This window comes from Thermobia domestica, chromosome 16 (assembly GCF_964235325.1).
Source record: "Thermobia domestica chromosome 16, izTheDome1.hap1.1, whole genome shotgun sequence".
Lineage (NCBI taxonomy): Eukaryota > Metazoa > Arthropoda > Insecta > Zygentoma > Lepismatidae > Thermobia > Thermobia domestica.
The window spans coordinates 23,909,323-23,933,019 of NC_137469.1; the positions used below are offsets into that span (position 1 = coordinate 23,909,323).

General features: G+C 36.4%; 1 protein-coding gene across 2 annotated transcripts in view; it reads right to left on the minus strand.

The window, feature by feature from the left end:
* Positions 1-23,697, minus strand: part of LOC145672947 (inactive pancreatic lipase-related protein 1-like) — a 144,079-nt gene that overhangs the window by 21,795 nt on the left and 98,587 nt on the right. The window contains exons 7-8 of one of the 2 annotated variants that reach the window (XM_081742195.1): positions 8,446-8,557; positions 2,347-2,535 (exon numbers count right to left, since the gene is read on the minus strand). In XM_081742195.1, coding sequence (XP_081598321.1) covers positions 2,347-2,535; positions 8,446-8,557 — 301 coding nt within the window. Of the gene's footprint in view, positions 1-2,346; positions 2,536-8,445; positions 8,558-23,697 lie in introns of those variants that run through there. The other variant, XM_081742197.1, reaches the window with a different exon arrangement.

Genomic DNA, 23,697 nt, shown 5'->3' on the forward strand with positions numbered 1-23,697 from the left:
GTTTTGATACGAAAATAACCCCCTCCTGCAAAAAAAAAGCCTGACCGTAGTGAAAGGGCGTGAACTTTCTTTAGGCGATTAATCGGGTCCAATATTTCAATAAAAGAGGATAAGTCCCTGCACACAAATATTTCAGTAAAACAGGAAAAGTTAATCAAACTTTCTGAATGCCTATTTATGGGCGAAATTTGTTTCTCTTGGAACTTTTTAAGAGTTTGAAGGGCCGCCATTTTGAACATTTTCATCTGATTATTCTGGTTAACGAACGCATCCAGATATTTCAACAATTAATGTTTGTGCCAAGTTTCGTCTCAATCCGCTGAAAATTAGGGTGGTTATGGCATTCACAAATAGCGTTATATATATATACAGATAAATAGATAGACACACAGAGGGAGAGAGAAAAAGTGTTTTGCTCCCTTCTCGCACCTGTGGTGGGTCAGAGCTAAACCAGGCCCCTTTGCAAAACGTATTGACCAGCCTAACCTAAACTTGCTAACGTAGAAACCTCTTACTTCCTAACGTAGAAACGTGGTCAGGAGGTGTAAGGCATGTAGAAATTGTATTTTTAGTAACCATGAGTATGGTTCATTTCCATGTTTTTCTTTTTAATTTTTGCAGCTACTTCGGAACGTTCAATTTTTATTCTTCACTGATCGCAAATGGCGTATACATTCAAAATAAGAGAAATTTTGGTGGCATTTGTTCGGATATTCTTCTCTTTCGAAATGAAGAACAGAATAAAAGCAATACGCAAAGACAAAAAGTATTATCAGTAATAAAAACTAACAAGAATAATTGCTACGAAAAACTAAATACGACCTCTTTTACCCTCTCATGAGCTGTATGCATTATCAACAAAAATTTTAAAAATGTTCTTCACGAGGATTCGAACTGACGACCTTTGCATTTGTAAGTCTGCACCTTAACCACTACACCGAGGTCATGGCATGGTGAACGTTTAGTTATCGGCGTATTTGTTGCATTTGTGTTTTATGTTCCCACTTCGACAAATTTTACTCTTTTTTCTAAGTTTAACAGCTGTTTCTGGCTTTCTCTTTCGGTGTTGTCCTTTATTTACACTATGCACTATTCGTATTCAGAGCTTGTGCCCCTCTGCAATGTCTTATTCAGATTAAACTTTTCTTTTTGCCCCTCAGTAAATATTTGATTGATTTAATTCTCATACTCTCCACGGATGGAGTGCAGGAATGCCAGACTCGAAAAATAGGTGTACATTTACTTTCTTGACAGATAATACCTTCATATAACGTCTACTCATTGTTCTACAGAAGTCGGCTCTGACCAATGGCTTGCATAACCAACGTTAGATTTACTGTGTGATGTGACCATTATGGCCAACGTGAATGTGACTGGTACGAGAATGATCCGAAAAGTAAGATCTCTTTTTAAGAAATACAAAGAAACGCTTATTTTGAGTAATGCTTACGTCATTTTAAAGCTTGTATATTGATCTATTATTCTAAATAATCGCCATTTCCGTAGATGCTTTTTTTGTAGGCACTGTTGCGGTTGTTGTATACCATACCACACCAGCTCGCCTCCATGTGTTTGAGGAAGCATTCAACCTCATCTTTCATCTTGTCGTTGTTGCTGAAGCACATTCTAGTCAAATAAATGTTCTTTCGGCTTAGGACACAGGTGTTAGTCACTGGTTTCTCCAACCTTCGTGACTGTCTTATCGACGCTTTTCCGCGCCGTTGCTCGTCGCGAATTTCACTACGACCAGCTGCAAACTCCCTACATCACTTCAGGACATGTTGACATCCATGCACGACTCACCTTACATTTCGTCAATCGGTGATGGATTTCAATTGATTTAACTCTTAGCGAAAACGAATAACTGCGCGAACTTCACACTTGGCTGTACCACCAAGCGGTAGCTTCCTTACAAATGGCTGTCAAGCCAAGACTGAGCGTCCCAGACTCATCCCAGCGAAGTGCAATCAAGCTTGTTTGGGAATGGGGAAACATCGAACATAACAATGTTGCCAACAACTGCACGAACTTTTTTTTTTTCGCAAACCAGTGCTTTGGAGATCTTTTGCGATTACGGTACGATGATCTATTTCTCTGAGAGACCGTTGGTGTGTCTTACAAGTGTGTTCTATAACCGATTTTGTGATGTGGTTGCGATTTTGGCATGTGGCACCAGTGACCTACTCCTCTACAACCAATCTCTTCGGATTATTTACCTTGTATAATGCTTTCTACCATATAAATTCATTTGCTGAGATTTTCTAACTGAGTTTTTCAACAAGAGATAAAATAACACTCTACTTTTCGTTGCTATAGTTTATATAAAGGAACAAAATGGATATTTACCGATTTCCATCTTCGTCTGCAAGAAAAACCTTATCAATGTATAACAGTCTGTCAGGTTTAACCAACCAAGTTTCGTAAGGGTCGAAGGTAATTGTAGCCTTTATTTTAGTTGAGTTCTTCAGATTAAGCGGAGGAATAGCTGTTGCTTTCACTCGGGATATTACTCCAGGCTTTGTTTCTTCCAATCGTCTGAAATTAGGGTAAAAGAAAAAATAATACAATTAATCTGTATACGAACTTATGTACTGCATTTAGTAAACAATAAACATTGATAAGTATAATGATCCATGTATAGTAAAAAGATTATTATTATTATTTATTATCGGCAATACCGAAAGATCACTTGTCGCACTCTCTAACATTTCACTCTGTTTCTACATTTAAGTTGTCCGTTTCAAAATCCTAACTCATCTATAGTCTTCTTCTTCCCTCCCTTATTTTTCCTTCCATCAAATCTTCCTTCACCCATTCTTCTTGTTCACCTCAACCATAGGTTGGTGGGCAACATGGAAATTTTAAAACTTTTCTCTCGCTTGGGGGAGCTTTATAAGGCCTCTTCTATACTTTGATAAGGCCTCTTCTTCGTAACTGCATCTAGATATTCTATCCTTGGTCTTCCTCTTCCTGATTTTCCTTCTGGCTTTCACTCTATCAGCACAGTGATCCAATCGGTATGTCGAATAAGATGGCCAAGCATGCTGTTTCTTCTTTTTCCTATTATCTTCATGATCTGTTGTCCTTCATTGGCTTCCTTTAGTACGTCTTCATTCCTTTTCCTTTCGGTCCATTATATGCGCAGCATTCTGCGCCCACACCACATTTCAAATGCTCCCAGCTTAGTAGCAAGAACGCTTTCGGGCAGTTGGCATGTGCCTGCCTTTTGGCTTTCTACGCTTGCACTTGAAACTCATGCTTTCATACAATCTGCCTTTTGTTGTACTCGCAAGCAACACTATGCATAGTTTCACTGGCCGTTCATTGGATATTGACTTGCCGCCAACTTAAAACGCTTGCGTCAAGCTTAAATGGAACACTGAATGCAAGATTGTCCACATGTAACTTCGTTGCAGTATGCTTTCACATTTTCCAATCAAGCTGGATGCAAACTTGGCCGACTTACAATTCAAGCTTACAGCAAGCGGTTTGCATGTTGTCTCTGCTACTAGGGACGTATTTCAGAATACGCTTTCTTACTAAACAAACAAACTTCTAACACTTCGTTTTCATTTTAAATTTTCTTTAATGTTGTTCTCTTGTTCTTTATGATCTCTATATTTTCAACTTATCTCATTCGTTTCCCATTCCATCTAGCTTATTTCATCTTTTATTTTTCATACCCACATTATGTAACAAAGCTTACAAACTACTGAAATTAATATATTATATATTAAAACAAATGACCGGATTAAATTAATAACAAATAAACAAATAATAAAATAAATGATCAAATAGAAAAAAGAAATACTCGAGTTCGACTTCGATAACTCGAATTTCTTGATAACTCGATGTTTTTTACATTCCCTTGAACTCTCCATAACACTCAAAGTTAAAATAACCTCTGTAAGTCGAATGCTTAAAAATTACAACCCCAATAAATCGAATTTTAAGTGTTTCAGAATCATATTTAAAAATCTCAGTATATCTCCAACTTTAGTATCTGCTAACGTCTAGAAATCGAAGTTTACTTCTAAAATTGGAATTTCTCTTATTTTGACCTCAATAACTTGAAGCTATAATTCTATGATTTTACATAATTGTTATTTTTGCTAGTTCTGTTATTGTTGCTAATATGTACTATAATTGTGTTTTACTAACGTCTAGTATTTTATTTTTAGTAGTTATTTAATTTAAAGAATTTTTGCAACTTTGAGTTATACTTAGATGTTGAGTGAATAAAATTTCGAGTTATAGAGGTTGAATGAATAAAACTTCGAGTTATAGAGGTTGAATGAATAAAACTTCGAGTTACAGACGCTGAAAGAATAAAACTTCGAGATATAGAGGTTGAACGAATAAAACTTCAGGTTATAAAAGTTCAACGAATAAACCTTCGAGTTATAAAGGTTGAACAAATAGGACTTCTAGCTGTAAAGGTTGAACGAATAAAATTTCAAGTTATAAAGGCTCAACTAATAAAACTTCAAGTTCTAAAGTTGAACGAATAAAACTTTGAGTTATAGAGGTTGAACGAATAAAACTTCGAGTTATAGAGATTATATAATTATTGTTCACGAGGAACGCGGAACTTTGGTATCTCGAAGTTTTATTGATGTCACTTTGATAACTCGAATCTTGATTACTCGAAAATCTCGATAACTCGAATTGTTATCTATTCCCTTACACTTCGAGTTATCGATGTCACACTCTATTTTGAGCCAATCTATGAGGTAATAGATATTCAAAAGTACCAACACAGCACACGCCTGTGTAGATAGAAAAAATAATAAAAAATCAATCTGGATGGTAAGCTGCGAAATTCGACACCAGTATCTATCGATCATGAAATATTCAGGCGACTTTTAATCCATTGTAGTCATGGTTTAAGATTCATGACGTATTCTCTCTAAATTCAACTGCAAAAACCATTCCAAAACAAATTATCATTTAGTCAAAGTCTGGCCTCAAATATCACCCTCTTCACAAGAGCACCGATTTCTCTGTAGCTTTAAAGGGCGCTCATTCAGATGTGCGTTTGGTTGCAGACAAGGGTCTAAGAAGGCATATATGAGGGTTTTAAGACAAATTGAATTCAAGCCAAGTATTATATATTCATAAAAATGCACATAATAATACTTATAACAGTAAGAAAAAAATATAAAAATGCATATTCATAAAAAATACATCAGGACCCACACGGGAACCCTTGAACACAACCATTGCTGTAGAGGATCAGGGTTCGATTCTGAAGCGGAGTTATTCTTGTTCCGATCTCAGCGCTAGTCCCATGTTCTATAACCCTTAGCACCTTGAGCTACTTCAGGAGGGGCGTATTGTACCTCCTGAACCATCTTCCTCTGGGCCAGGAAATATGGCCCCTGAACCAAGGATCCAGGGCACAAAAGTTAGATCAACTGTCGCCCTTACTACACATATAGAATCAGGTATATGGAATTTATTCTTGAAATTCTGTATACACCACAGATATATATTAATTCACTTAGATTATTCGTGTACATAGATCTTAAATTGAAACATTTTTATTGAAGCAGTGCTTGAACTAGATAATGATTAAATACATATACCTTTAAAATTGCAGGTAAAATGTAAATAAATAAGATAACACGAATTTTCGCAGAAATAATCACAGCATCTAATTAACTACCAAATTCCCTCTTGCTAGCTGTGTAACACAACCGATTTCTCTGTAACTTTGGAAGGGAGGTCATTCAGATGTGGGTGTTTGTTTGTAGACAAGGGTCTAAGAAAGAAAATATAAGAATTTTAAGACAAATTGAATTCAAATTATGCCAAATATTGTATATTCATAGAAAAACACATATAACAATAAAAATGCATATTTATAAAAATACATGGGGACCCACATGAGCACTGGGGACCTGGGCCCTCTGGCTCTCCAGGATCAGCGCGCCTCCTCATCCTTATTTTGGATAAAGTCTTGACTAAAATATTAGAAGTCGGAAGCCTACACATCGATTTAAGTTATCATGCGTACGATTTAAGTTATCATGCGTACAAAATGTAAATAATCCATAAGTTATTCATCCTGGAAACAATTCAGTGGTATATAGATTTTATCGACCTATTAGACGAGAATACGGACATTCTTCTCAACTTGATTATGTTGAATGAGACACACTTTGAGTTGACAAACCATGTCAACAAACATAATATGCGATACTGGAGTAATGTGAATCTACAGGAACTCCGCGAGAAATCACTCCATAGTGTAAAGATCACGGCTTGGTTTGGTGTTTCGGTTCCAGGATTATTGGACGTTTTTTTTTTTTGTTTGTTTGTTTTTGTTTTTGTTTTTGTTTATGATAATCGCGGAAATGTATTCGCAGTCACTTCGGAACGTTATAGAGATCTATTGACGACTTTCATGATTCCTGAATTACAGAGACAGGACCTTGATTTGTTACCAGTTTATTTTAACAAGATAGGGCAACTGCGCCTACTGTTCGAGACAAGATAAGAATGTTACGTACGATGTTCGCGGGAGCAGAATCATTTCTCATTTTGGAGGCATACCGTGACCAGTCAAATCTTCTGATCTGAGAAGTAAACGTTACGTGTGGGTGAATTGAGTTGCTGCCCGAGACACATTGATAGGTAGTACTAAGTACACTCAATATGTCAGGTAAATTTTAGGTGCAAAGCTCAAAGGGTTTAGGAGATGCAGCCACTAGAAAGTGTGACGACATCAAATGTTCTATTCGGATGTCATATGGGAAAGCATTCCAAGTGATAACAAGAAAGTCCTCCTATTACTTGATTCGTGGTCTGCAAACAAAGACGACAATCTTTCGTCAATGTGTGTGTCAGAAGGCTTTTAATTGATCAAACGGCTGGTTCCTGATGGGTGTACTGGCATAATTCAGCCTCTGGATGTTCACTTGTTCCGTCCATACAAAGCTTTTTGTTCGTTTCATCACTGATACAACAATAACAGGAAGTGACGTGAATATTTGGCATCATGACAGATTCATACAACTTCAGTCGTTCTCAATTCACCAGTTCAGTGCTCCTCGTTTTCGCATCGATTCGCTTTCCATAAAGCTAGATACTTGAATGAGGAACCTGGAAGTTGGATCGCTCCTTACGATTACTGCTTTGACAGAATTGTGAACGACATAATTGTGACAGAATTGTGTCCTCACTGTGAGCAGAGTATTTGTGCGAGGCATGCACTCTTTTCTGAACTGCATATTGATGGTAATAATTGGTAACTTTTCTATGCAATAACAAAATCACTTCGGATTTGCAAAACAAACCATTTTCTCTTGTGTTTTATCAGTTAAATATGCTGGAAACATAAAGCATTTAATCTAGTTTAGAGGACTTAATAGGTACATGACATCTCTTATGTTTTGGACTATGTATTACGACTAAAACATGTACCTACATATGACCTTCTAGTGACTATATCTCCTAAACCCTTTCAGCTTTGAACCTAAAATTTCCTTGACATATTGAGCACATTTAGTACTACTCTGTTACATATGTCTCGGGCAGCAACTCGATTCACACAAACGTAATGTCTACTTGTGAGTGCTTGCGATTTCCTTCTGTGGGGGTACACTCATGTCCAAAATTATTGACGCATGTCTATAAAGATGTTATTCTAGAAATATAATTTGATAACGATTTCGCCCGCTATTTCTTGTAATGTTAGTATGTGTATAATCGGCAAAGACATGTATGTGGCAAATTTCATGTCAAAAGAGCAGTAAATAAGAACAATAAAACGAAAATAAAATTTCCTTTTCCATTTAGCAACATTTTGTTTTACTCATTCTAATTTTCGTATTTATAATTCTTTTCCTATGAAATTTACCACAAATATACATTTCCCGATTATACACATAGTATCAGTTCTAAAAGCACCCTGCAAAACCATTATCAAATAATATTCTTTCAAGAAGACAGTTATACATAGATATGCGGCAATAATTTTGGACATGAGTGTACCTCAAGAACCAAGTGTTTGCATTACGTGTTCCCAACTTACAGGATATGAAGCATCGCATCAGTGAAGAGGTCAGGGCAATTCCACCAGCCCAGTGGTTTATCTCACAGTGTAAAAAATAAAAGATATCATAAATAAAATAAAACATCCACGTGGGGTATTTTGTCATAAAACAGCATTATGTTATTTATCAATTCCCCTTCTTCTCCTTTACATTCCCTATGTAGAGTTAGACCTACTGTAAGACCTATAATAAAATGGTAGATTGTTTCTGCCGGACCTTGTATATAACATTTCAAAACTCCGCTGTGAAAACACTGATAGAACCACAACTAAATAATAATAATAATAATAATAATAATAATAATAATAATAATAATAAAATGTTGTTGAGTGTGCAATATTTCCATCAACATCTTTCCATATGTTTTCCCCTTCCGGAAACTTACTCACTTAAAATGATTGTTTCTTGTTTCTGCCCATCTGAGATAGTAATATCAAGATTTCCATACTGCGGCTTTGTTTGTTTCGAAACGAATACCTGTGCCTTCACTTGGAAACCTACAAAGTAAATAAATACATTACATTTTATTAAAATAAAATAGAACTAAGATTTCATAAATTTCATAGATTTAATAATGTCTCCATGTTATATCCATTTAGTCCTACACAATAACTCCTGGTAACATTATATATGTATAGAGATAGAGACTATATATAGAGAGAGATTAGTATTATTTTCTACAGCACTGGAAGAAGATGAAGGTTTCACACCATCAATTTGAAATTTGGCATTCTTATTGAAAAATATCTGAATTTTTCGAATTTCTAAAGTAAATAAGAGAAAACCATTGTTTAGCGCCCCTTTTGGAGGCATAAAACTAATGAAAGTTCATTTTCCTTATAGGAGATTCAATGTTAAAGTTTGGAAGCAATTTTTTTCCAATAATTATTGGTAAGGATTTGGGGGAAATGTTATTTATTTGGTACAAGATGCAATAACACTCATCCGCAATGCTAGTACAGCCGTCTCAAACATTATTTTGGGTAAGCCCACCCCTTCGGGGGCAAGGGCGTAAAAACGGAATGGATGGAATGGAATGTTACGAAAAATCTTACTTTAGGGTACTTTCGGAATCTCAGCAAGTGTCAATTTATCACAAGTGCCACAGAGTTAATGCCCCGACGCTCCTTGCATGTGTCAGTGACTAATATAAGAGCTACAGCCCTCCTTCCAAAAATCACATAAAAATTCACTATAAATATCTTTAGCAGGGACATACAAGAAGAAGCTTTTTTGATCAATTAATGTGAAATATGACGTTATTGTAAGGAACTGGTATGCATGTTTCAAATCTGGAATGTTATTTTGAAAAAAAAAAAACACCTCCTTAGGGGGGCATAGGGGGCGAAGCAAAGATCGTGTACCTTTATAAAAATTCCAGACTTTATTCTGGAAATGCCAATGAGCGTCAGATTAATCCTAAATATCACAGAATTAATATTCCGTTGCTTCTTGCATGTGTCAGTGACTGATATGAGGCTATAGCCCCTCCTTCCAAAAATCACTATTTACCAGGGGCATATGAAAAGAAGATTTTTTTGGTCAATTGATGTGAAATTTGGGGCTGTGTGGGACTAAATAAATATAATATGGAAGCATCATGAAATATATATATATATATATATATATATATATATATATATATATATATATATATATATATATATATATATATATATATATATATATATATATATATATATATATATATATATATATATATATATATATATATATTTAAAAAACAAAACTGTTGTGCCTATCATTTGGTCCGCACTACTACACTTTAGATAAAACTCGTGCTTAAATCTATAATTATTGATAGACCCCTACTTAAAAATTTATTTATTATTTTTGGAGTTTGACCACCATCCAACATACAGTTATTCAAAATATTAATATTCAAATCTAAATATGGTTACATGGCCCTTATCCTACATTTAAATAATTAAAGTCAAACAATACAATTCTCAAATTATTACTAAATTGTCACAACAGCTAAAACGACAAACTGCCTATATGGTAGCGAGAACTTTTAACGTCAGGCAGGGAAGCGATAGAACAGGTAGCGAGAACTTTTAGCGTTAGGCAAGGAAGCGATAGCACAGGTAGCGATACTTTTTAGCGTTAGGCAGGGAAGCGATAGCACAGGTAGCGAGAACTATAAGTGTCAGGCAGGCAAGTGATAGCGCAAGTAGCGAGAACAGCGTCCGGCAGGCAAGCGAAAGCGTAGGTAGCGAGAACTATTAGTGTCAGGCAGGGAAGCGATAGCACAGATAGCGAGAACTATTAGCATAAGAAAGTCAAGTAACAGCGCAGGTGCGAGAACTATTAGCATCAGGCCGACAAGCGATAGCACAGTTAACGAAAACTATTAGCATCAGGCAGGCAAGCGATAGTGCAGGTAGCGAGAACTATTTGCGTCAGGTAGAGAAGTGATAGCACAGGTAGCATAATCTATTAACGTGAATGTTTATTATTAAGGAATAACGTGGCACAGAGACATTTATTATCTCATGACAACATAGGCTAATTAAGTTTCTATTTTTTTTTAAATATCATAGCAATTCTGTTAAAGGAAGAGCGTGACCTTTTACTAGCTGCGATTGGCCAGCCTGAGAGCAACGATAGTTACATTATAGCTAATAAATAAATAAATAAATAAGTTCTAGCGAATTATAAATTATTCTTAAAATTTAACTAGACGAACAGGGACGGCGCCAGGAACGCTTGATGGGGTGGGCGGAAAGAGGCGGACCTAGTTCCTGGGTGGGCGGACAATGAAAATGAGAACTGGGCAATGTAAACATTTTTTTACAAAAATTAAGTTTCAATTTTTATAGTCTTTAGTTAGCTAAGGCTCAGACCGAAATTGGGGAGAAACAAGGATGTGGAAAACAGCTGTCTTGGCCTTATAGAAGGTACAATTCCGGCATTCGCCTGGTGGGGCTGGAGAAATGCAGGACTTAGGATGGGCTATAGGCTCGACCTACAGAATTCCGCGTGGCAGACACACTACCTCTACTTCCAGGTTTTTTTTTTTTTTTTTAAAGCAATAATAACGGTGTGTACTGTGTAGTCGATGAAGTTCAAGATAGCTTTACCTCCTCTCCCTCCAAGAATGTACATGAATGCATAGAAATGAAAGAAGGTTCCAACAACACAGACAAACAGATAATACTCTACTTTTCGTTAATAACATAAAATACACAACAAGTAGGTAAAGTAAACCAAGGATAAAATAGGCTACTGCAAACATTTTTATCTTTGAGGGATTTATTAAAAGAAAGCAAGGGACAAAAAGTATAAATGAGTATATTTAGAAGCAATACTGTCATCTTTCCTCTCTCCAGCATCTAGTTCATTTCCACTTTCTTCGTAATCGAACATTTCAAATTGAGAATCCTGGTTGTCACATGTATTTCTATTTTTGTCTTTTTCTCTATTGAAGAAGAATTATCACTAACGTCAACGGATTGAAAATCGCGTTTCTTTGAACACAAGGAAGACACTGAGCCTGAGAAGAGATCGCTGATAAGTTTTTTCGACATATTAGCTGAACAGCACCGACCTCCGAGACTTCTGAACGCAACAGAGATCAACTCAACAATGCTGTAATAAGGTTTTTTTCAAATATGTTTAATGCCACACGGATAAGACATGTCGTAATTGGTACATTGCTGTAAACAATTGCAAGATGCAACCCTTTTATAAGAAGCTATCGCGCCGACACAAAGCACTATTCCCCTCCCTCTCTTTCTGAAATGAGACAATAGACAATACTGGCTACCTGTCCATTATTTAGTCGGCTTTTTAAAATATACTTTTTTTCAGTGCAGCACATACAAACACTGGCGTAGCACGATTGTGTATGTGTGTGTTAAACTTTAATTCAATTATCACGACTTTTGTCATCATTATATTACTATAAGTATCTGTCTTAAAATCATTGTTCATTGCAGAGTTAAACAGAGTCCTAAAACTTATTACATTTCAATCGAAAGTAATACCTATTGCTTTTGAAGTATAGGATGTCACCTTCAGTGCGAGATTTACGTATAAGCTTCGGGGCCCCCCAAAAAATTTAACCCCTTCGGGATCCTATGATACAATTTGTACCATACGCATTTTTCATGGTACATTGCGTTATTTCTCTTCTATTTGAGCTTTTTCGTCCGGGTTTTTTTTTTTTTGTTTTGTTTTTTGTTTTCCAAGTCCAAAGGCCTTGTAGAGGACATTACGTATGGTTTCAGACCGTCCTGCGTCCAGACATAGGAGGTGATGACGTCATAAGTCAAAAATTTCTTTTCTCATTTTCTAAGCGAATGTTCAATATTTTTTGGCGGGCTTATTTTTCTACGTAGAAGATTGAAATTTTGCACAAACATTCAGTCCACCGAGTAGTATTTACCAGATTTTTTGTTCCGATGTCAGTGCTAAAACAGGGGGAGAACCAGAGGGGCAAAGGGGTGAAAAAAGGGATATTTTTACCCCCAAAATCCCGTTTTTCGTCATTTTCCCGCCTCACTTACATGATGGGGACACTTGAGTCATACCGCCTAAAAGGCAGTTCCATTCTGAAGATAATGACGGTCGAATCATTGTCCTAAGGTAATTAGGGACGTCTCAGGGATTTTTTGAAAAATATACTTCTATATAGGGAAAAATGGGACATGGTGGGTATTTTTTTGGCGGGCTTACTTTTGCACCTAGAAGATTGAAATTGCGCACAAACATTCAGCCTACCTAGTAGTATTTATCAGATCTTTTTTAGATCTCTGCATTAAAACAGAGGGGGTCCAGAGGGGAAAAAACTGAAAAAGGGATTTTTAGACCAAAAAATCCCGTTTTCAGGATTTTCCCGCCTCACATACATGATGGTGACACGTGAGTCATACCGTCTGAAAGGCAGTTCCATTCTGAAGAGAATGACGTTCGAATTATTATTCTAGGGTAATTACGGACGTCTCAGTGATTTTTTTTCAAAATATACTTCTGTATAGGGTAACATGGGGAAATTTCTGAATTTTTTCTGGTGGGTCTATTTTTACACCTAGAAGATTGAAATTGTGCACAAACATTCAGTCCACCGAGTGGTATTTAACGGATTTTTTTCAGATTTCTGCGTTAAAACAGGGGGGTCCAGAGGGGCTAAAAGTTGAAAAAAGGGATATTTAGACCAAAAAATCCCTTTTTCCTGGAATTTCCCGCCTTAGATACATGATGGAGACATGTGAATGGTACCGCCTGAAAGAGTTCTATTCAGAAGAGAATATGGGCGACACATAACCCTAGGGTAATTAGCGATGTCTCATGATTTTTTTTCCCTGAGATCATAGTGTTTTGTGGTAATTTGGGACATTGTGGGAAATTTTGATAAAATTTCTCCCTCCCTTACTATTCAAGATAGAAACTTGAAATTTGGCACACACGTTCAGTATACCAAGTTCAGTACCAAGCCACACACGTTCAGATTTTTTTTAGATGGCTACGTTCACACAGGGGGGGGGGTCCAGGGAGGGCCAAAGTTCGAGAAAAAAAAATTCCCTCCGAAACTTTCACTTTGACATTTTTCCCCACTTCTGGTATATGATATGAGCATGCAAGTGGTACCATTTGAAAGCCAGCTCTATTCTGAAGAGAATGAGGTATGAACCATGATCCTAGGATTAATAGTGACGATACAGTAGCTGCTTGACGGAAAGTCTAAAAAATAGCCCAAAAAGCCAGGATCCGGAAAGGGTTAAAGAAAAATGGCTGTAGTTATTTCCAAATAATATGAAAAAGCAAGCAAGATAAAACACACATACAACAACGGTGTTCTGTACTATTATGTATTAAGCTCTCATGAAGCAAGTAATAGGGCCCTGTTTTCCAAACCGCCTGAAATGGGATCTCTGTTGCCCAGCCCCACTTATAATGGAGCCCTCGTTTCCCAACTCCGCTTGTAATGGGGATCTTGTTTCAGAGCCCCATTTGTAATCGGGACCCTGTTTTACAGCCATTACACTTAACTATTTTAATAAGACTTCACAGCATAAGTGATACAGTATCTTGTATGCGGATAGAACTCTAGTACTACCCTTTCACATACTGTTTGGAATTCGACAAGAAATTGAGTCTGGTAACAGTGGATGCATAAGAAGAAGACATGAAACGACAAGCTGGCGAAATAATAGTAAAATATATTGGAATTACAACCCTAAGCGGCAATAATCTTTATATCGCGAAATTATAGATATTTCGCTGTACGTAAGTATGAAAAGTAGTGTGCAGAAGTATTTTCATAACTTTCAGAACTTGGCACTGATTTTCAAAGTGATCTATAGAGTTGAGTTGATTTTGAATTTAATGTCCCTTTCAGCAGCGAGGCTATATGAGACGGAACCTACTGATTAACGTGGAATCCGAACGACATGAATCGAACCCGGGTCTCCTATTCCAAAGGTGCGTACGCTAACCGCTTAGCCACAGAGGAGCTCATATAGTGATCTATAGAGTGCAATAATGGATCATTAAAGATAGGGGCGGATCCAGGGGGCGATCGCCCCCCGAATCGAATATTTTTTATTTTAAAAATAAAACCAATCCTAAGAATTTTCACCTTTGTATTATAAACGTAAAAAAAAAAAAAAAAAAAAAAAAAAAGCTATTGACTTCGAGCGACTGCCTCCCCAAACATTCATAATGGATCCGCTCCTGACTAAAGGAAAGGATAGGAGCACGAATCATAGTGATTTCATCCATTCGTTATAGGCATATGAGTCGTTCGTTTGTATATATTAACAGTATTTTTTGTATTGTTACGTTCAGAACTGCCCGAATTTACGTTGTGTAAGTTAGTATGCAGCAGACTGAATGCATTAGGTTATCGGCACTAGTTACTACATAGCAAGGCAAAGTACCAACATCTTTTCACGTCGCAGTGAAAAGATGCTACCTACATTTATAGGACTTATAATAATTTTATTGCAACAGGTTTCTCAGCCAGAGACGTATCTAACCAGGGGCCGGAGTAGTGATGAGCAAATGCAAGACCAAGACCAAGACCCGGGTGGTCTTGGTCTTGGTCTTGGTCTTGCACATCCAGTCTTGGTCTTGGTCTTGCACTGGAACCTTTGGTCTTGGTCTTGGTCTTGTTCTTGCACACCCAATCTTGGTCTTGGTCTTGGTCTTGCTGCAAGAGTCTCGCAAGTCTTGCTTTTAAGAAATTTTATGCATTTCATACGTAAATTTTACTCTGGATAAATTCTACAATGCGCCAATAGTAACGGAAATACATTGTATGTTTCTAAATGAAATATAGTTTACCTTCGTGTAAGTATGATGATAGTATACAACATGGGTGATAACCTTTATTTTATTTTCAATGGGTCCCCACGCTTCACTACTTATAAGATAAATTACAACGTTTCGTAATCTTTTTATATTTTTTTAACAGATTCAATACCCTACTGGTTGGGGAGACGCATGAAAGAATATCAAAACGGCACAGACTACTGAAATACTACAAATTGCTAAATTATTTTTACACTCTAAAGACGTCAGATATATATATATATATATATATATATATATATATATATATATATATATATATATATATATATATATATATATATATATATATATATAAATTTCAACTAAGATTAGCTAATCTTTGTATTGAACAAACTTCCAATTAAATATTGAGATTTTATTTTACTGATTCCAATATGTACCCTATGGAACAGAAACACAGACAATACTCAAAATCGATGAAAAAAATATTGGAGGCTTTCGATTAAAGGAGAGAATTAGCTGGGTTGAACGGAAAACGAATGAGAAGGTGTTAGAAATAGTAGCAGTAGGGGAGAAAAGAATTTTTGATGTAATTAAACGGAGGAAAAGGAACTGGTTGAGACATTGGCTGAGGAGGAACTTTATTATGAGAGACATGCTAGAGAATATGGTGGAAGGAAAGAGAGGGAGGGGGCAAAGGAGACTCTAGTTGAAGGAAGATATTAAAACAGAAAATTGCTACGTCAAGATGAAGAGACTAGCTGAGAACCACCGTATATCTAATTTTCTGAGTTGCAACAAGTGTCTTGCCAATAATGGCAGAATAGCTATGATGATGATATGTTAGCAATATTTCCTCCCCCCCAAAAAAAAAGAGAGAAATTAAAATAATAACGATTATAATCAAACTTCTTAATATTTTAGTATAACTTGAGTAAAAACTGAAAACGACTCGACTGTCCATGTCTTTTGTGTAAACTCAACTTATACAAATACTTTTGACCTATATTAGAAATACAAAAACACAGCATCAAACTCCAAGTTATTTGAAATACTGTACAAAACCACTCTCACTTGTGAATATGGATTATTTATTGTTGTATAATATTATATCGCTCAATCCTCGTGTGCCATACACCTGAGGAGGCTAAAAGTTATATTGATAAACAATTATTATTCAACGTATAAGCACCCGCCCATGAAACCAAACTTGCGGTCACATACAGGGCCGTGCAGTGGAAACTCAGCGCCCGGGGCAAGAGTATACGACGGCGCCCGATACATATACTGTATTCCAAGTAATTTTTCCTATCTTTTTGGTTCCGTGCATGTAGCGCCCGTAGACTTAGCGCCCAGTGTTTCTGGCTCACAGAAGGAATTTTATATTGATTTTATCTCACAATCAGGGATGTCCAGTTCATTTTACCACTCTTTCCACAGGTCGTTAATTCCTGTTATTTTCTTACATCCATGTTCCGTGTACTTAGCGTCCACTAAGTAAAACTGTTATGTAGAGGGAGAGAGAGAGAGCGAGAGAGAGACAGAGAGACCAGCCAATAGCACTGATTATGACGCTTCAATGAATCATAACCTCCGGGGGAAAGGGAGAAACGCAGAAACGTAGTTATATATATATATATATATATATATATATATATATATATATATATATATATATATATATATATATATATATATATATATATATGTGTGTGTGTGTGTGTGTGTGTGTGTGTATGTATGTATGCATGTATGCATGTATGCATGTATGTAACTGTACTCCGTGATATGCAATGCTCTACAACATTTAAATGTACTATAAACTAAGGTTACATATTTAGCTTTTAATGTGAAAACTATGTAAAACAGACGTAATCTAGAATACCGCAATGAGAATAAGGCATACAAAAAACGGTGAACATATTCTCACGACTGAGAACCGGGACAAAATGTAAACTGGCGAAACACCGGGATAAGAGTCTTCATGGAGGTCACGGTGGTTCAGTGGTAAAAACACTCACATTTGGTTCATAGGATCCCTGGTTTCATCCCATCTTGCGTCAAATGGGCTTTGTGGTAGTCAGACGCTGCGTGCATGGATAAACTCGGAGTTCTCTCGTTTTCTCTCACTTTCTTCATTACACCATTTCATTCATTCTCACAATCACCGTCTCCTCTATCCTACTCCTATCTCCTTAATCGTGGGATGTAAAATCCAAAGATTTCATTTCATCTCAAGAGCTTCCAAACCGGGACTGTCCCGGTAAAAATCTGTCATATGGTAACTCTGACTATATAACAACATCGAGTTTGATACTAAAAAAGATAAAAAGTCATATTATCATATGGTATTACACAGTTTCAGAAAAAAAAAATCTAACAAGCTATCCGCATTAAATCTGATACATATTTCACAGCTTTATGCGTAATATAAATCTATATAGTTAAGCAATTGATATCATACACTACAAGCACTGAAAAACAACGTAACGTTCTATAATAAAAAGAACGTTGTTTTACAAACCAATAAGTTAATCGCTCTACGAACCTTATTGTACACATAATACCCTAAAGTTACGGCCTTATGCAGTAATCAATTCCAATCAGATATTGAACGAGTATGGTGTTTCTTTGAGAATAATCCACCACTAAGTTGAACAAGCGCCTTTGAAGGCTAGTCGTCTTCCATTTTACCCTCTTCTTCGGTAATTCATATCGCTGCTCTTGTTCGATGCAGTTGAAACCGGTGTCCCGACAAAACGTACCAGCGACAAAACGTACCACTTGAATTTTCGCGACGAAACGTACCACTTTTGACGACCTGTCATAAATGACAACCTGTCATGGATTAATTAAAGCATTTCTGACATTTATTCCACGACAAAACGTACCACTTATATAAATTACAACCTGTCTTGGACTAATTAAAACATTTTGGATATTTAATCCGCGACAAAACGTACCACTTCAAGCATTTTCTTTTTGCAGCGCGTTCACAGATTATTCTCCAGATCGAACAAACTTCTCTTAAAGGTTCTGTACGTGACAAACGTAACATTAAACACGTTTATCAGCGAGTAAGAGAACACGAGTCTTCCAAAATACATTAGACCAATGTGTGTGCTTACATATCTAACAAAAGAGAACATAATGCTAAGAAACTACTTCCTCATGAACAGGTAAAACAACGGCAGTATAAGGTTGAGAAGAACAGACACGTAATGTATCGAGCTGTCAAAGTGCAGAAACTCATTGGTAAAAGAGGGCTCATTTACAGAGGAAATGTAGCAGCCTATAAACTGAGAGACACAGCTATAGATCATGGAAACTTTTTGGATATTATTCCTTTCTTAAGCAAATTTGATCTTCCGCTTAAAAGTAATTTAGATAAGGTCACCGAGAAGAGTCATATACGAGGAAGTAAGCAGGATAGTGGTCGCATAACTTTTACTAAACACGGTGAATTATGTTTTGAATGCTATCAGCACACTTATCAGAGAAGATATTTCGAAAGAAGTCTCTCAAGCTTCAATATTTTCTGTTCTATAATATTAGACACTACTCAAGATATAGGTCTAGTAGTTTCAGGCCAGTGCTCTGTTGTTTTACGATATGTTGTTAAAATGGTTGTTAAACAAAGTATTGTTGTCATTATAAAACGCATATCTACCACAGGCCAGTGTCCTTGTGGTTTACTGCTGGAAATTCTGCAGAAGTTGAACCTTGATATTAAGAAGTGTGTTGGAAATTTAACCGATGGCTCAAGTAACATGCAAGAACAATATTCGGATTTTTTCAATTCACCTATGATCAGTTACACGTGTGATTCAGTTGATTTTGAGTTTAACGGCCCTTTTAGCAGCGAGGCTATATGAGACGGGACATACTGATTTACGGGAAATCCGAAGCACATGAGCTCCCGCCGGGAATCGAACCCAGGTCTCCCACGACAAAGGCGCATACGCTAACCGCTTAACTACTAAGAAACTCAGTTTCACATGTGGTGTTACGCTCATATACTCAATCATGTCATATGTGATCTGACAAAAAATTGCATTGATTTTGTGTCATTGTTCTGCTGAATGACTGCGATATTTATGCGTGAGTCTTATCAGCGAATGTACATGTGGAAGATCAAATGTTAACAAAGGCGTCTTACAGTTATTGCGGAAACAAGATGGTAGAAAACACACTGTTTTTCAGAAAAAGTTTGGTCATTTTTCGAACCCAGAAAGTGCTTTGTATACAGAGTTGACCATAATAATTAAGAAAATTGTTTCTAGAGAAAATATCAAACCAAACGCTAGGTGTAAAGCGAAAGGATATATAAAAGATTTTTTCAAGTTCAAAACAACTCGAACAGCACAAATGTTCCTTAAGATATTTCAAGTGACGACCTCTCTGTCAAACTATCTCCAAATAGAGAGTGCTGCTAGTGTAGTCCTATCGGATGGTGCAGACTACTCTGTTCCAAGCGAAAGAGTAGAGAGATGATTTTGAATCCGTTAAGAATGCAGTATTAAGCTTTGCAGAATGGGCCAATAACAAATTTGAAGACTTAGAACGTGATTTTTTTTCTATTGACCTGTCGACAATTCGCCTTTAGAGATGGACAAAGATTTTCCTGTGAATATGAAGATGAAGCTACTTCTATCCAATGACCAGGTTCTGCATCGACGCATTCAACACAATATTGGACATGGTAGTTTCGACTATTTCTTCAAGATTCCAGAAGCAATGTACTTTATGGATTATTTGGACCCTAAACTTCAACCAAGTAACAGAACTTCCAGACGTCCCTTTCGATAAACTTACATATTTTCTGAAAAACTTCAGTAAAGAAGTTTCCAAGGATACTGTAAATGTATTGTCTTGGACTTTTGAAAGACGTGGATATCCTTGAAAGTCGGTCTTGATGACGAGCACAACCGAGAAAAAATGACTGTGCTGATGGTGCAAGTGATTCAGAATTAGGAGAAAATACATTTGTTTACAAGGAAAGCGAATGCAAAACGTGTTGCAAAATTGTCCAATGTGCTGCTTTTTAATTTTGCAGAATTGTAAATTTTGCAATAATACTTATCCAGGTTTCCAGCATACAAATTTTTATTGACTTGGCCCGTAACTCAGGCAACATGTGAAAGAATTTTTTCAAAACTGAAATAAACTGAAATACATTAAAAATAAGCTAACGAGTACCATGTCTCAGGAACATTTGAAAACATTTATGTTGATGTCTATTGAAAAAGATTTATTCAAAAATATTTCGAATGCAAAAGTGATAGATACAGTAGCATCAAAAACTAGTACACTAAAACATCTGCTAATTTTGTAATATAGTATACGTTCTCCTTGAACTTCATATAATATTTTGAACAATTCAGAATAATATACTGATGAAAGAATATCAGGTTTTAATTGTCAATTGTTAATACTCTTGACTTACTGTAGAAAAAAAAATGTGCAACTTGATTTGTGTCATTGAGATTCTGGTGACCCTTATGGGAGAAAGCGCCCGCGCCCCTCTAATAATACCTATCCGTCCCTGATCCAAAGCCTGAATAAAGTGTGATGGAAATCAGCAAATATTCAAATATTGCATATGCAAGATTCTTGCTGGTGTTGGTCTGGCGAAAATCTTGCAGGTATGGTCTTGGTGTTGCGAGAATTTTGCAGGTATGGTGTTAGTCTTAGCCTGTGTCTTAGTCTTGCATCGGTACTTTTCTCAGCACCAATCTGTTCAACTTTTAACCTTATTTTGGCCGATATATATGTACTTATATGCTGTCCTATCAAGTGGTACGTTTTGTCGCCTGACATTATTTGATGGCTGATTGGAAGACTCTTCGCAAGTAGCCCTCCAGGCAAGTGGTACGTTTTGTCGCTTGTCATTATTTAAAGTGTTTTTAGAAAACCTTTCACAAGCACCCCTCAAGGTAAGTGGTACGTTTTGTCGGTGGTACGTTTTGTCGCTAGTACGTTTTGTCGCGTATTCGTTGAAACCATGACCTCATCCTTTTGTAATGTCCATCCACAAGGAAGGATGGACAGGTTCAACCTTTTGGAATTTCAAATTCGAAGCTTCTATCAATTTACTCGTTCGTGTCTCTTTCTGTAATTTTGCTATATGAACGGGTATGTTGCGAGGAAACAAAAGAGGCTAGCAAAGAAATTGAATCGTAAGATCACCGTAAGATGAAAGTCGCATACTCCAAATACTACCTGATGCGTAATGTTGATCAAAATAAATTAGGAATTCTTCAGTTTCTTCTGGTACGATTTGCTGTAAGTAATCCATCACTTCTGATCCTTGTCAGAGTGAAGGAAAACAAATCCGTCCACCATTCCATAGAAATCGGACTTTCTCATTCTCCCTGTAAAAATTCGCCAATCCCAAGTGCTGCAGTATGTACTTCGTGTTCGTGTGACTTGTCTGGAACGCTTTGGCTTACGACTTCCCTCACTAGCCACGTCTGGTTGTGAGTTTAATTTACATATTCCTATATATGTTTGTTTTATCCCTGCTCGCTGGTCTAGTGGCAAGAACGCAAGCCTTTGGCGTATGAGGTTCAAGATTCGATTCCTGGTGGGAGAGCATTGAATGACCAAAGTGGTTCGGATTCCACTATAATCAGTAAATTCAAGTCTTCTTTAGCCTACCTGACAAAACCATGGGACATAAAATTAAATACAAACTTATTTATTTATTTATTATTTTTATTTATTTATTTATTTATTTATTATTATTATTATTATAAATATTATTATTTATTTTTTTATTTTTTTATTTTTGCAGAAGGGAGGTTTTATTATGAAGTAAAACACTATTTAGAAGTATAATATTGAAATTTGCAAGAAGAAAACTTATTTCTGCGTAACAAAATTTAAAAATTAATTAGTCACAGGTAATTGTTTTACAATTCTCCATGTCTTTTTAGGTACTTTTCACTACACTAATTAGCACTTTGATAAGTCGTGATGAAATGTAAACATAGTTTCGTTGCAATTCTCCATGTTCAGTAGGCATTTTTGACGTACTGTTATTAGCGCTTTTGATATTTCGAGATCAAAGGTTTGAAGAGGTCTGTGCCCCACCCAACCATTTTTCCCAGGAAAATACGAAACACATATTCCATCTTTTAACGTTTATAATATCTGTGCACAATTTCATTCACTCCGGCTAACTTCTTCTTGTCTTTCGGACCTCAAATTTCTCCAAATTTTGGGTGGAGGCTTTTACCCTTAAAACAGTTTTCCCCAGAAAAGAAAAAAGAAACACGTATTCGTTTATTTCATGTGTAATATCTACCTGCCAAATTTTATCAAAGTCGGAGTGTTACACTTCGAAAATGTTACATGTCAATACATTCATGTAGCTTGCATTTGCGGCAGAAAGTTCTTGTTTTGTGCTCCCTCTTTGCTGGAGAGAATTTCTTAGACTGTTCCTCTTAAAGTATGCAGGGAGGCTTCCATTCTCCGTGATTTTTTCTCAACGTTGGCGAACTACTAACCAGACGAAATGAAGAATTTACGGCATTTCAAACTTTTTTAATGTCTGTTTCTCGTTTGAAATTACGCTTTAATGACACAATACCATAAGTGTTGAGTCCACTTACATCAGTTATGTAAAATACTGTCATAGGCCATTTTGTTCATTGTTTTGTAATCTAACAGCGAGCCATATGATTGTTAGTGTGAACGTGTGATTTTGTTGTGTTGTAATATATGATAACTTTGAGTTTTTCCTCCGCTCTAGAAGTGACCACTTCAGCATAGTTGTGCATTGTGTTTTGCAATGGGTGATCTTACTGGGCATATATTGTCAAAAGAGACAGCGCACCCAAAAAATGAGAAATTGTTCGTCTACAGTCATATTATATGTAAGAATAAAATTATATTGCAGAGTGTGTGAAGAATCTGCAACTTCACAAATTAGGAACAGTTCATCATCAGGTATTCTAATAGCGCCGATGTTGTCATCAAAACATAAGGCAGCCCATGTAGGATCGCCTTTCTCCGGAGTTTTGCTTTTTGCATTAGCACGTGCTTTTCCATTAGCTATAGGTGCTACGCTTCAAACTTCTAACCAATCCTCTGGATAAGAAAACTACTCAACGTCTCATTTCAATATCGGTACCTGAACAAGAAACTTCAGTTGCATTTGTATATAAGTCTGCTAATATCTTATCGTCTGTCGGGAATCAATTTCTTCATTGTTTATTGATTTACCAAAAATATTCCTCCTCTACCATCAATAGTGACGTGTATTGTTAGTGATCTGTTTGTCTACCACGTGCAATGATCAAAACACACTAACAATAAACAAAACTTTACATACAATCAGTGGCAAAGCCAG